Raw genomic sequence first — 13322 nt, forward strand, 5'->3', positions numbered from 1 at the left:
GGACGCGCACGGCCGTCTCGCTGACCTCCTCCAAGCGGCGTCCTCCATCCTCGTAAAAATGCGTTCCCTGCCCTCGTCGGCGAAGAAGGGAGCGGCGGAGCTGTCCGGACGGGGCGACTCGGCCGCCATTTCACAAAAGGCAGGAGCGCCATCGCTGCTGCCCGCGCTTGCGGGCGCCATTTTGCTGCCGGCGGGGAGCGCTGAGCCCGCCAAGCTTGAAGCGGGGACGTCCTCATCGATCGACGTCCAATCGCTCCGCCGTCGGCTGCCCTTCATTAAGTAATATGTTGCTGCCAGCGGCGATTGGGTTGCATTTAAGCGGTAATTTCTCACAAATGCCGACTTGGCGGGATGGTCGAAGGCAGGCACACTGAAGGTGCTGCCCGCCGCCCTCGACGGTGATGCTTTGGTGCCGTTCCTCGCCATCCCACTGTCCGAGAGGTCCACCCTCACGCAGGCGTTTGACCAGATGGCCGCTGTTTTCGAGCCTCCGTTTAACACCCGTCAGAAGCTCGCCGTGAGGCGGAAGGGGGATGGTGAGTCGGCTCTCGCCTACAGAAGTGCGCTCTTGTTGCTGGCGAAGGCCGCGTTCCCGAGAATGGACCATGATGGCTTTGAAGCCTTTGTCCTCGAGAAGATGTTGGGACTCGCCAAGGATCTCCATAGTGTGCTTCCCACCGAGGACGGGGAGGTGTCTTTGCTTAAGATCGCCAGGTACATACAGGCGCAGCAGACCCTGCAATGCAGAGCCCGGGGCCCACGCGGATGAGGAGCCTGGTCCCGCGTGCTCGCTGCATCAGCGGAGCGGCGATCGTCGGGAGGATGGAGATCAGCGGCAGGACGACCGGCGGCGGGTGCGGTCTGCTTCGTCCCAGTCCGGCGGCGGGCGGGCCACTTGCTACAACTGCGGCCTGCCGGGGCACGTCCAGTCGGGCTGCCGGGTTCCTCGACGGTGGCCCCCGGGACGTCCGCTTTTCTACGACTCCCTGCTCTCTAAGGCGAGTCGCTGTGCACCTTACACTCGGCCCCGGAGATCACTTCATCCATCGGGGGGGTCCGATGTGCGTCGGGATCGCGCGTGGTTTCGGAGGGAGTCGGTGCATGTTCGCGACGTGCGGCCGCTCCGACCAGATCAGTGGTCGGAGCTGGCTCATCGCGTAGTCGCGGCGACGGCGGGGTCGTCGGCCGTGCTTGGGTTTCTTGAAGGGGTTGAACTGCGCATGCTTGTTGACACCGGCACGTCTTCAACCATTATTTCCGAACTAATTTACAACATTTTGCCCCCCTGGTGTCAGGTTTTGGAGCCGGTGGATGCTCTGTGTTTCGCCGCCAACAGCGGATCGTTGGGGATAATCGGCCGAATTTCGGTTGCATTGCGCATTGCCGATGTGTCATTGTCGGGCCATGTTTTGGTTTCTACAGCCCTGGCTGTCCCCCGTGCTTGCTGGGGACTGATTTTCTCGGTAAAATGCCCCTGAAGATTTGTATCGACCAGGTCTGTTTCGAATTGCCGTCGGGACGGCGTATGGCATTTCTTCCGTCTCCGACCCACATGTATTCTGCTAACGCCACGGTGCAAGCACTTGCGTGCCAAACGGTGCGGATTCTGCCCGGCGCGTAAATGTTGGTGCCCCTTCGATTGCGTAAACCGCTTGATGCGCACACTGTGGGGGACGGTATTGTGTTGAGCCCCTAGAATAAGCTTAGTCGGGGGATGTCACTCGTAGCGGCTCATACCCTGCTCTCCCGGGACCAGGCACCGTTTATTGAAGTCCTTAATGCCGGGTCGGACACTACGGTTATTCAGGAGGGTTCCGTGATCGCTCACGCATCTCCAGCATGTCCGGAGCCGGATGTCGTGGAGAATGTCGGGGTCGGCGTTCGGTCTCACAGACCTCGGGATGTGGATGAGACATGGAAGGACAAGCTGTGCTCGGAATGCGGCGATTTATCCGCGGGATAAATGGGATAGCTGAGAGCGCTCTTGTGGGACTTTTCGGACATTTTTAGCAAAAGTAAATTCGATATAGGTCGCACGTCCCTGCTGAGCCACCATATTGACACGGGAAATGCCGCCCCTATTCGTCAGAATCCTTACCGCCTGAGTCTGGCCGAAAAGGAACACGTTCGTGCGGTGGTGGTGAATGTTGGCCGCGGATATCATCTCGCCGTCCACCATTCCATGGGGTGCTCCGATCGTACTTGTTAAGAAGCACGACGGTAGTCTGCGTTTTTGTGTCGATTTCTGAAAACTTGACAAAGTTTCTTTCGCGGATGCATACCCCTTACCTCGTATGGATGATTCGTTGGACGCTCTAGTGGGCGCGCGTTTCTTTCCCACCCTTGACATCATTGTTTTCGGCCGCACGTTCGATGAGCATTTGGATCACCTGCGGGCTGTTTTCGCTAAAATACGTGCGGCCGAACTGAAATTCAAGCCCCAAAAATGTCATCTGCTCCAAAAATCTGTTCGATACTTGGGCCACATAGTCAGCGAATCGTAAATCGTGACAGACCCGGAGAAAACTGCTTGCGTTCGGACGTGGCCGACCCCCACCTCGGCCAGCGAGGTGCGCAGTTTTATCGGCTTTGCCTCTTATTAGCGCCGATTTGTCGCGGGGTTCATGTCTATAGCTAAACCTCTCCACGTCCTGAAAACGAAGGGCAAGACATTTTATTGGGGGGAGGAGGAGGAGGCTGCGTTCCGCTCTATTCGTGATGGGCTGGTTAACGCCCCTCCCCTGCGTTTTCCCGACTTTTCATTGCCGTTCATTTTGGACACGGATGCAAGTATTACGGGCATTGGTGTGGTGTTATCCCAAGTCGTAAATGGCATGGAGCACGTGGTTGCATATGGCAGCAGGGTGCTGTGTCCGCCTGAGCAGCGGTACTGTGGAACGCGCCGGGAACTGTTAGCCATTGTGGTTTTTGTGCAACAATATCGGCCATACTTGTACGGGCGACACTTCGAGATGCGCTCCGATCATGCGGCGCTCCAGTACGCGCTGCGTGTGGACCAGCCCTCCGGTCAATTGTCACGCTGGCTCGAAATCCTGCAGGATTTTTCATTCAATGTCACATATCACAAGGGTTCTCGCCATACGAACGCCGATGCCCTATCGTGATTGCCAACGCCCAGAGAGTGCGCTTGTTTTTCTAGTTCGGGTCGTTGTCGACTGGCCGGCTTGACCTGTCTCTACCGCCCTGCTTGGCGAGGTTGTGTGGGCTGTGCATAAATGGCTGTTGCACCTCAGGGTGCAGAAGACGCTGGCCGCTTTTAAATTTGATTTTTTTGGGCGGCCATGGCCTCCGACGTCGAGGATCTACTTGCGGGCTGCTTGCATTGTGCCCGGCGGAAGCCGCCAGTGAAATCCTGCTTCCCCCTGCTGCAATCCTCGGACCGTTTCCCACTTCTGCGCATGGAAACAAATACTTACTCATGGGCGATGAGTATTTCTTACGCTGGCCTATGGCTTGGCCGCTCCCGAATCAATCGGCGGTGGCTGTTACTGAGGCCTTCCTCAATGGCTATGTTCTGGATAAGGGTGCCCCTGAGCACTTCTTGATGGATCAAGGCAAAAATGTTTCCTTCAAGCTGTTGCCTGAGGTGTGCGATTTGCTGGGGATGAAATAGTTAGGCACGTCGCCGTACCACCCGCAAACGGATGGCATGGTCGAACGCCTACACCGGACTCTGACCTCCATGTTGAGTCACTTGGTCAGCGAGTCACAGGTCGATTGGGATTTGCATATTCCCGCGGTTCTTGCCGCTTATAGGATGACCCCTCATGCGTCCACTGGCTACTCTCCCTTCTTTTTGATGTATGGGAGAGAATATGATCCTCCCATCGATGTCCAATTGCAGGCCGCGCCCGCCCCAGGTGTCTAAAATTTCTGACTCAATTCGGTTCACGATCGAAAAACTTTCCGAGGCGTGCAAAGTCGCCAGTGTTAACTGTCGGGCCAGGCAACTGGCCAATGAGTGGCTCAAAGGTGCCCGTGGGTGGTCACGTGGTCTAAAGGAGCTCTCGGAAGCCTTGGAGAAAGAGCTCGAAAGATCTGGAAGGTGGGCGGGGTGAAGGGCGGAGCCAGCCCCAGCCCAGTGGGATATAACGGGGGCCCCCCGTGAGTTGCTCGGGGTTCTTTATGTGCTGGTGTGAAGAAGATCCACGTCGGGGAGAAGAAGCCTCTAGCCACGCGGTCCGGGACCCAGCTTGTGGTCCGGGCCGGGATAGTGAACCATGTCTAGTTCTGTCATAGCGTGGTTAAATGGGCATTCGATACCCGATTGTAGATTGTGTGATGTTATGTTGAAGTTTCTAAATAAATAGTGTTGCTCCCAAGACAATGTCTGCGACTCAGTTGGACTCACTACACTTTCCTGAATTAATTCAGCATGGACATTCACAGTTGAAGCACTCCTCTCTTATGCAGATTTGTTTTTATTTCCTGCCCCCCCCCCCTCCTCTTTAGGCCCCTGCCCCTTCTCATGGGACTTGGAACCTCTCGGCTAAAGCAAGTTGATCTGATTGAGAGAGCATGAGTGGGTAGTGGTGGAAGGGGTGGGAGCTTGCACGTGCAGCAGTAGATAGTGGAGGGTGGGAACAGTAGACTGGGGTTGGGCAGCTTCACGACAATGAGAAAAATTACTCTTAGAGCAAGACAATATAACACGATCACTCAAAATACAGATCAAAATACAGATTGTAAGGCGCATTGAGCTAAGAAACTCTTTACAAGTGTAATAAAGGTAGTTGAAGCGACTTCTGGAATCTGGTCTTTATTCGGCTTTCGTTACAGCACTCCTCCACGCTGCTGACAGACAGTGTGAGAGGGATAGAAAGAGAGAGACGCGCGCAGCCACGTGGCAGCCTGGACCCCCACTCTCGCGTGGCCTCTCCCTTTCATTCGTTCCAGTTCTGACCACGTGTTGTTCGTCTCCACCCCTATTTAATACCCGGGTTACGTGGTACGTTTCCACCAATCGTGGTTAGCCTCTATGGAATCTTCCAGACTCCACCGTAGGCTCCCGGGACCACGCCCCTGACTCGTCTCCCCATTGGCTGTGGCTAAAGCCAGCAGAACCAATCCTCTACAAACAGCTGTCACCTTTCAATTACATCAGGGCCACGCCCCTAGGCTTCCCCCCATTGGCTATGGACCAGGACCGGCAGAGCCAATCATCGTGACGAGTTGTAATCTGTCAACGACCCGGATATAACCTCACATTACACAAGCATGATTAGCCCAATACTGTCAGCAGTGGCAGCAGTTATAGGACACGACAGGAAGGGAATGTGCAAATTAACAAGAGCAATAATGGCCAGTGGTCTAGAATAACGACAGAGTGTTCAGACAAAGGAGTGAACGTACATTTAGGAAGACATCAATAATACAAGGCTGAGATGGTTCGTTGTATTGCAAGACAGTGAGATGTGTATGGCTTGGAGAGGCCTTCATCCAGCAGACAATAGATCATGGCTGCTGATGACTACTAGGTTTTAAAGCATTCAAAATGCATGTGTGTAGTTGCTACTCACCAGTATTCCTTCTTCAGGTGAGTTACAAGTTTTATAATGGGCTCAATCGCACCGTCATCCCATTCTGAATCTGTAACAGTACAGCATAGAAGGCAACAGATGATTTAGATCGTTTATTTCAGCATCACAGCAGTCTGCAGTTACATACAAGTAGGTACATTTATTTTAAAAAATTGATAACTGGGTTTCCGTTATATTTTAATAACCTAAGGATAGTAGATTTTTGTAATATAGACCACAAATATGGGGACAAATGAAAATGGAGTAAATTAAATGTAGACAAATACAGTAAAACCTTGGATTGCGAGTAACTTTGTCTGCGAGTGTTTTGCAAGACGAGCATTTTTTAAAAATCAATATTAATTTGATAAACGAGCGAGGTCTTGCAATACGAGTAGTACGTGTATACGCTTTGTCTGCCGAGCATCACGTGATCACAACTGATATACGAGTGCTTTGATACACGAGTGCTTTGATATACGAGTGCTTTGGATTACAAGCTCGTTTCCGGAACGTGTTATGCTCGCAATCCAAGGTTTTACTGTATGAATAAAAATGCTTCAAATCTGTCCAGGCGAACAGCAAACAAGTCAACTGCACTATATGGGTAGTTTTCGAAATGCTGTATGGCAAAACATTTTGCTCCGAAAAACAATTGGTCAACAGCCAACTTTTAATGTTATTGTGTATTGCTGCTGGTTGTATTTCTGCTGCTGGTATTGATGTTGCTACAATTATCACTGCTTTGCCATTATAATTTGTATAATTTCTTTTAAAATATATGATTTGTTGTGATCTAATACTGTTGGAACAATATTGTAATGGTTACAATTATTATTAGGAGGTCGGTGAGCGACGTTCGGTCTCCATTACACTGGCGTACACATCAATGACACGAAAATATCACTGATTATAAGCACACACTGCACAGGGAGGACCACGTGAAGGATGCCAACAACCAACAATCTGGTGAGATGACAAGAGTTCATTCCATACCCAATGATGTTCTGGACTGGCAATCTAAACTCTCCTCTACCCTTGTAAATTTCGCCATTTCTATACAGAATCAGAATCTTTATACCAGTGTAATCTGATGAGCTATAAAGCTCTTTTCCCCAGATGTCCAGTATGACAGAAGAGGTCCTGCAAGTGATGGAAGAGCTTATTGTTGATAGATTCCATCGCTTTACATTGCAATGAAGTGAAGGCGATAAAACAATAATTACATACACAAGAGGGATAACCCTTTTTGGATGGCAAATTGCAAGGCAAATGCAGCAAATTGAGGAGGGAGAAATATGAGAGTGGAAGCATTTTAAAAACATGTTTGTGACTTGTGTATTCTTCAGAAGTTTGAAACACGACCACAATCTGTTAGTGTTTAATCGACTTTGAGATCATGTTGAATTGGTTGGATGGAATTCCTAGGGGTGCTTAATAACACTGGAGTAGACTGGGAGGACAGATAGCTGATTAAGTCACTGTAATGGGGCAGACAGCTGTGATGGTAGTCACAGATAAAGAGTCAAAAGCAGAAATCAAGGGAACTGGATTGAGACAGGGATGCTCACTATATCCAATATTAAACATGTGTAGTGAGTGACTTCCGAGACATGTCATGTAAACGGCTTCTTATTTATTCTCACGCTTAAGCACAGCACTGGGCGATACATTTACCAACGTTTCTACATAGCTACACATAGCCGACCCTTCTATACAACCCCATCATCGGCATCCAACTACACAGCTGTCTGACTAGCGCAGCGATGGCGACGATAAGAGCCTTGCAGAAGATCGGACGACGAAGAGAGATGACGGCGAGCAGTGACGCAACCAGGACCCAGGACCCGCAACAGCACTGAACCTCTGGTTCGGACCCCCTTATATACCTCCCGGCGCGGCCAAGCCCTGCTTCCGGCCATGCCCCTTTCCAGATCCTTTAAGCAGGTTCCCGGAGCTTCCCGACTGACTCCACCTTTCACCTTTACCCCAGATACGCCCCCCTCATAATTAGTCATTACATAACTTGCCCATAACCACGATTACCCCTTCAGGCTGACAGGTGGCACCCTGTCATTACACATGTGTGCAAATGGTGAATAAAATGTAGATTAGCAAATGTTGGGGGTCAAAGGGTAAAGTCAGTCAGGTGCTGTGATGGCAAAGCCCTCAATGGCTGATTCTGAATGGGACAGCAAGAGCTTATAATATGAATCGTAATAAACCAAAATCAAGAAAATCACACAAAGGCAGAATTGGGTTAAATATCACTGGATGGTAAACAGCTAAAACAAGTGAGATGGATGGGTGAGCAGGGAACCAAAGAAGAAGATTGTAAAGACCCAAGTGTGTAGTGCAGTGTTAATTTCAGCACAGATGGACACGGAAGAGGGAAGACTGGAACGTTTAGAGATGTGGGTGTGGCGTCAAATGAATAAATCAGCTTACTGGAAAGATAGTGTAACAAACAAGCCTAAGAGTGGGTTCAGAAAGAGAAGTGAAATTGGAAGAATTCAGGGAAAATCAGAGACATAGATTAGGCACGGTGTCAGAGATGAGGGCTTGCTGAAGGAAGCTCAAGAAGGATACTGGGAGAAAGGTCAAGAGGTAGACAGAGGAAGGTGCTGCTTGATGAATTGAAACAATGTGGCTATGTGTCAATATGATATGGAAATCACAAGATGAGACAGGACAGAGGCATCTCGAAAAAAGAACCTCCCCTGAGGCAGCAAACTCAAGAAGACCACCGATTATTTTTCTTACCGATTTCTTTTATGAAGCTCATCAGTAGCTCAAACAAGAGCTCAGTCACCATCTGGATTGGTGCCTCTGAGTCGTCTGGGGAGGGAGACTCCTGCATCTTCTTGAGAATTTCTGGGAACCCCACACAGATTCCATGAGATCATGAATAAGCATAGTAATTCACTTCATTCATTTTCATCCTCAGACTGTATCTATATTACTCCGGGTTGTTACTAGATAGATCTCAAATAAGCCTACACAAAAATTGTCAATGTGTCAGCACTCACCTGCACCACCATCCTGCACAAATATTGTTTTCATTGCGATCCTTTCACTCTTTGTGCTGTTAAATGTCATCATCTCAATCAGTCTGTTCAGAGTCTGCACTGTCGAGTAGTCAAATCTGTCCGTGGAAAGGGGTTAAAATACATTAGATGGCAATGCTGCTGGTGTAGTGAAGAAATATTAGTTTGTAATGATCTGAAAAATGTGTGAAAGTTCATTTGATAGAGCCTGAATAACATCTCAACAGTTTTGTATGTCTGTAGTAACACTTGAGTAAGGTGCTGTGGGATCTGTTGTGAGTTTTATGTGAAGCACACAGTAGCTGTAACTTGAAAAATGCCACCAGAAAACTCTTTCAAATTCCAGGTATCCTCATGTTTACCATGGTTAGAGAATCAGAATCTACCCAGCTTGCAGAGCACAGAAAACTTTCTATGTCAAGTCGAAGCAACTTAATTACATTTTAAAATAGTGTAACATTTCATATTTTAAACACAGTTCTTTTTATAATTGTCCAGCAAAGTATATGTACCAATTAACCTATTTCATTTTATTTGTTTTAAAATGTAGCAATGGCTTTTATCAGGATAGTATCATCAGCCATTGTATCTCCACTATTGGATGAAGCCTTCTGTACCATATGCTGTTGCCATTCATCACAGTCTAGTCTGGTAATTGCCATCTTACTCCTGCACCTAAGCTGATTTCATTGCACCATCTCCAAGGTGGTCATTCTGTTGGACACGTTCTCTCCTTGTCGGCCATCATCCCATCTAGCACTGTGTCCTGCCCAAGAGATGAATGCCAGAACATGCAAACCCCAAAGGAGGCCACTGTAACCATCATTGCAAGTCCCTTCTCTGGCTGCAAGGCATGCACGTGCTTAACAGCAGCCACCGGCTTCTCACCTGGACAGCTTCTTCAGGTCTCGAACCATCTCCCTCACTGGCTCCAGTTTCTTCATATCCAGGCCTATAATAGACAAACACCACAGTGATGTTTAATAAACACAAGCAAGCACTATTCCTGTATGTAATGTTAGCAATGGCATTCTTAAAATACAAAATAAAAATTCCAATCCATAGATACAAATTAAGATTTTTTCAATCATTATAAAAAACAGTCATTTTCCAGTCCACTGTTGGATGCAGATTTCCCCCACACCTTTCATTCAGGGTAGTTTGGACCATACTTCTCCATGCTGGCCATTGTAAAGGGTTGGGTGAGGGCCAGGACCAGGAGCAGTTCAGATATCGCTCACCCCTGACTTTAACCGTGCCTGGGAATTGAACTCGGGTAGTTAGGTTCATTGTACTAATCCGATCGTGTTGATTATGATAACATAAAAACAATCGTAATTATCACGCAGAATGAGTGCCTTTAGAATGTTAGCTTAGAGTAGCAGGACATATCACTAAAACACAATGGCCAAAGGATGAGGCTGGTGACCAAGTGGCAGCCAAAGTAGAAAATGCACAACAGAGGATGACTACTGTGGAGGTGGAGCAATAGCATTAGTCCATGTGCAGGAGTGACATGGACTGTAGCATCACAGGACCATGAGGGAGGGTGGAGTCTTGGGGAGGACTTCAGCAGTGGACAGATGGTGGTTGAAGAAAAGTATGACTGACTTGTGTTTAGGAAAGTACTATAATGGCAATTGGTATTTCCACTACACACAGACAACAAGACATAATTACTTATAGATTTGCCACATTAAAAATATATACTTTCAATAATAAAGTTACCATATTTTGTTGCTATGAAACTTTGCAGCTCCAAAACACTGAACCAGGCTGAGCATCCACAATCCACCATGAAGACAGTCACCCCCAAGGCCACGAGTTGGAGACTAAAGGACTAAAAGCAAGACTGCTCCTTGTCGAAGCAGCTGGCACTCACCCTGCTCTGCAGCTGCCATGGTCATGACCTCCAGAATGAGCTTTGTCACCGTGTGCAGGGCAAACTCCGAGCCGTCCGAGCATGGAGACTTCCTGATCTTCTCAAACAGCTCTGTGAGAACGAGACGTCTTAGGAATACCAAACACGACGTGTGATTGTTGTTCTATAAACTGAGTACTGCATAAGATATCTGACGTATGATCATATGCAGCAAGATTACCAACCCCTCAACAAAAATGTGCTTTAGAAATAATCGCAACTGCACATAGTTGATCACTTCCTTCTAAATTTGAAGCTTCCATGCATTTTCCATAACCTTCCATTGTAATAACAGATACCTCTTAGTATATCTACTGAAATTTTTTAAATACTTGTTTTTACCATTACAGGCAGTCCTCGGGTTACGGAAGACCAACTTACGTTACCCGGGGACTTCCTGTATTTATCATTACATTGTTTTATCCTGATACATAAAACAAAAATACTGAATGCTAAATTTACCATATGATGTGTGGTGCTAAATTGTAATACAATCAAGTGTTATTCAGATGATAAGAATTGGTATTTCATAAAATTACTCTTGAATTATTTTATTCCGCAAGACTGAACGGTCAGTAAAGTATAATACATGTGTACATTAATTAACTAATACTATGTTTAGTGATAATTTTGTTGATACATTATACCATGTAATGTGTCAACTAAACATTAATTGCTCTATTATGAACAAAATATGAAGATTGTGAATTAAATGTCACCATTTGACTTAAGCAGACCTCAGTTAGCACGTTGTCAGGGACCAACTCTCTAGTAATGATGGAAAACAATTATTTGTAACTCTCACAAGCAATTACAGTTATATTTAATGTGCGAATAAGATTAAATCCTGAACATATTCACTAGTAAAGGTGCACAGTCACATAAATATTGCAATCCACACACCTGGGCCACCAGCCTTGACAAAGAATGTCTTTAGGGCAACTCTCTCCTCCACGTTTAAATTTGCAATTGTCAGTGTCTCATGCAGACTGGTCAAGATGTGCACTGCAGAGTCGTCAAAGCTGAAAATACATGTACATCATGACTGCAATTGTAAATAACACTCCAAAAACATAATCTTTTTACGTTTCCTCAGACAAAACGTGACAACTTATAATAATTTAAAGGTGGGTCAAGTTTATGATATTTGTGATTTTTAGCAGGTATGTTTGCTTGTGGGAGGCAGGTGCAGTTTCTGAAGAAAACGCATACAGAGGCTGCTTCATGCTGTTAATTTTAACGGCAATGAGTCACCTTGACATTTCAAAACGTTCCCCTTAACAGTACCATACATTTATAAAGCACAACTGCAAAACATTCACATGGTATGTCCTAATCCAATTTTACAACCGGATATGCGTGTTTTGTGGTGGTTTGGTGACAGAGTTATTGTTAAGTGTTGAACTAGATGCTACTTAATTTACTGGTGACTTTTATTTTATTCCTTTAGTTAGAAAAAAATGTGTTTTGTAATTGCTACATCGTGAATTTGATATTTACAGCATAGTATACAAGGTACAATTGGAAATTCTGCCCATAAGAACCTCTCTAAATTAAGTCTTCCTATACCCTTCTAGTCACTGCATGCACATACTCTTACTGAATTAATGTATTGCCCAAGATTTAAAACTGCTCAGAGCCTATTAATATCTGACAGCTTGAGGACACAGTGACTGGAACAAAAAAATCGTACAGCATACCGGGATCGCTTCCTCAAGTCATTCACAACTCGTGCCATTTCATTCATTTTGTTCTTCATTTCTGTTTCTGTTCATGGATGGAATTACAACAGAAAAGCAATGGCTGTCAGCAAAACACGTCTGGTCACTGTAGCATGCTGTATTCGTGTTAATCACCTTCAAACAAAACATCTGCTGATATGACACATCAACAACTGTAAAGATACCTTGTGATTCTTTGCCCAGGGCTTCCAAAAGCTAAAGAGAGACAACACACGTATTCGTGTTAATACAGAACCAATGCATTGAATCCACACAACAAGATATCGTTTTTATAGAGCGTCATTCATACACACTTCCTGTACCGTTTTCTCTTCGTGAGCCAGAGTATGGCACCACCTGAACGCCCACGGGAAGGGAGTTTCACTACATTTGTGAGATCCACGAACCCTTGCATCTACAGTGCTATATTGCAGGCATGAGCCACCACTGCCCGGTGGAGACAACTTTAAAATATGAAAAAAAAAATTCGGAATAGGTTGCACATAGCCTGATTTCTAGCTATTTTAAATCTCGATAAAAAAGTTTTACAAATGTATCCAAATGCCAAAACATCTTGGTTTACCTTTAGAAAACTCCCTTATCTAGATTGAACAAAGATGTAAAGTCAGGTAAGTTGAACCTCTTGAAATAATGTTAAATTGTAAAGCTTTCTCCCAACTTATGAATTGTGTATTGTAATAAATGATTTACATTGGATATCTTCTCTTTCGAAATACATTTTGCTACCTGCCCAGAAAACGTAAATGTCCAAATGCCTGTAGAATGCAAGAATATTAACAATCTGTTTCCGTACTGTAGAATATGAGAATATTAAAACTCCATGAGTGCCACTGGAAAAGAATAACAAACGATGAAAACGCGGTGTCACTGCAGTAGAACCATGTATAATGCTAAACAAGTGATTTGGTGATACTGCATTAGCAGTGGTGTACAAGCACAAATAACAATCACTCAACACATTCATCAACTGGCGATGATGTGCAAAGGGAAAAAAGTGTAATAGATGACATTTCGGGTAAAATGGCCCTTCATAGTACATATTGCCTGAAGTGTCTTCATTTTGGCATATGTG

At 46.2% G+C, this 13322-nt stretch overlaps 1 protein-coding gene across 3 annotated transcripts in view; it reads right to left on the reverse strand.

Annotated features, from left to right (window-relative positions):
• LOC144951786 (uncharacterized) overlaps positions 1-13322 on the reverse strand; it is a 225781-nt gene that overhangs the window by 35387 nt on the left and 177072 nt on the right. For all 3 annotated transcript variants that reach the window (XM_078882163.1, XM_078882164.1, XM_078882165.1), the window contains exons 35-42: positions 12415-12445; positions 12209-12275; positions 11412-11530; positions 10470-10580; positions 9476-9539; positions 8570-8685; positions 8304-8414; positions 5541-5610 (exon numbers count right to left, since the gene is read on the reverse strand). In XM_078882163.1, the coding sequence (XP_078738289.1) occupies positions 5541-5610; positions 8304-8414; positions 8570-8685; positions 9476-9539; positions 10470-10580; positions 11412-11530; positions 12209-12275; positions 12415-12445 (689 nt within the window). The remainder of the gene's footprint in view (positions 1-5540; positions 5611-8303; positions 8415-8569; positions 8686-9475; positions 9540-10469; positions 10581-11411; positions 11531-12208; positions 12276-12414; positions 12446-13322) is intronic.

This window comes from Lampetra fluviatilis, chromosome 3 (assembly GCF_964198595.1).
Source record: "Lampetra fluviatilis chromosome 3, kcLamFluv1.1, whole genome shotgun sequence".
Lineage (NCBI taxonomy): Eukaryota > Metazoa > Chordata > Hyperoartia > Petromyzontiformes > Petromyzontidae > Lampetra > Lampetra fluviatilis.